A 1074-nucleotide genomic window follows, 5' to 3' on the forward strand; every position below is an offset into this window, starting at 1 on the left:
GAATAATTTCATATACAATAAAAATTAGGTCTTTTAAACTATATGCTCCATGGCACAGTTATACTAAGTGGTCCTTCGACACCTGATCCCCATGTAATAACTGTAGAAGAGAGAGAGAGAGAGAGAGATCAAAATAACTTTATTGTCCAAAAGGAAAGGGAAAAAAAAAAAAAAGAAAAAAAAAAAAAGGAAAGGATTTACTGGATGTAAATTGATGGTCACGCTTTGCAGTATATAAAATTCTATTTTTTTTAAGAGCAGCACACTTCTGAGAATTAAATTACAGTATTTGTATTCAATAGGGAACTATTGTATAGAGTTACATAAAATATCATCCTAGTTATCAAAACAGGTAGAATTCCCAGGTGTGTTATAATAATAAAGTTACCTGTATAACATTTTGTAAAAAAAATTTGAAAATGTTAATAACCAACAACGCTCCTTACCTGAACTTAAAAGTATGACACAGGTAAAGAGGGCAACCTCGCAGTTTGTTAGCTGTAGTGCCTTGAATTTCGCAGCGAAATCTAAAACATCGCTTGCGATCTCGTACATAGGTGTCCCCTTGAAGTCCTCTAGGCTAAACATTTGCTTGTATTTCGCAAATATGAATTGGTCATCTTTGACGTTGAGCCAATGTGAGATGCGCACGAGTAGAACCTCCAGCGATGCGGACTTGAGGAGTGACACTTGGTCATCCTTGTGTAGAGACGTGAATCCAGGGATCATTTTAGCAAATGTTATGATCCTGGTTATAGAGGGCGTGAAGTTATTCGTGATAACCTCAAGTAGAATATTACTCTTTAAAACACCATTGTTATTATTGCTATCAAAATACGCCTGAAAATGAAGTTGGAAGAGAAATTGAGATATGCAGTCATCAATTATGATATATTTTTCATAGTTGTAGAACTGTTTTAATCTTTAATAAACTAAACAAAATTGATATTAACTTACTGCGAGCGTTCATTGATGTTATCTACTCCAACGAAGTCATGTTGATAACATGGACAAAAACTCGTAGTAAGAATAGCATCCATTGTGTTTGGCTTATTAATGATTAAGACAGTTCTA

General features: G+C 34.1%; 1 protein-coding gene across 1 annotated transcript; it reads right to left on the minus strand.

The window, feature by feature from the left end:
• Nucleotides 1–446: 446 nt before the first annotated feature.
• On the minus strand, nt 447–840 carry LOC117116633 (nuclear receptor subfamily 1 group D member 1-like; the record flags this gene model as incomplete). The annotated part of the gene is made up of 1 exon (XM_033260707.1): nt 447–840. A coding segment is annotated over one exon (394 nt), but the record flags the coding sequence as incomplete, so codon positions are not given.
• Nucleotides 841–1074: the final 234 nt, after the last annotated feature.

Source organism: Anneissia japonica, unplaced genomic scaffold (assembly GCF_011630105.1).
Source record: "Anneissia japonica isolate Jap-2015-1 unplaced genomic scaffold, ASM1163010v1 scaffold28231_len1266_cov126, whole genome shotgun sequence".
Lineage (NCBI taxonomy): Eukaryota > Metazoa > Echinodermata > Crinoidea > Comatulida > Comatulidae > Anneissia > Anneissia japonica.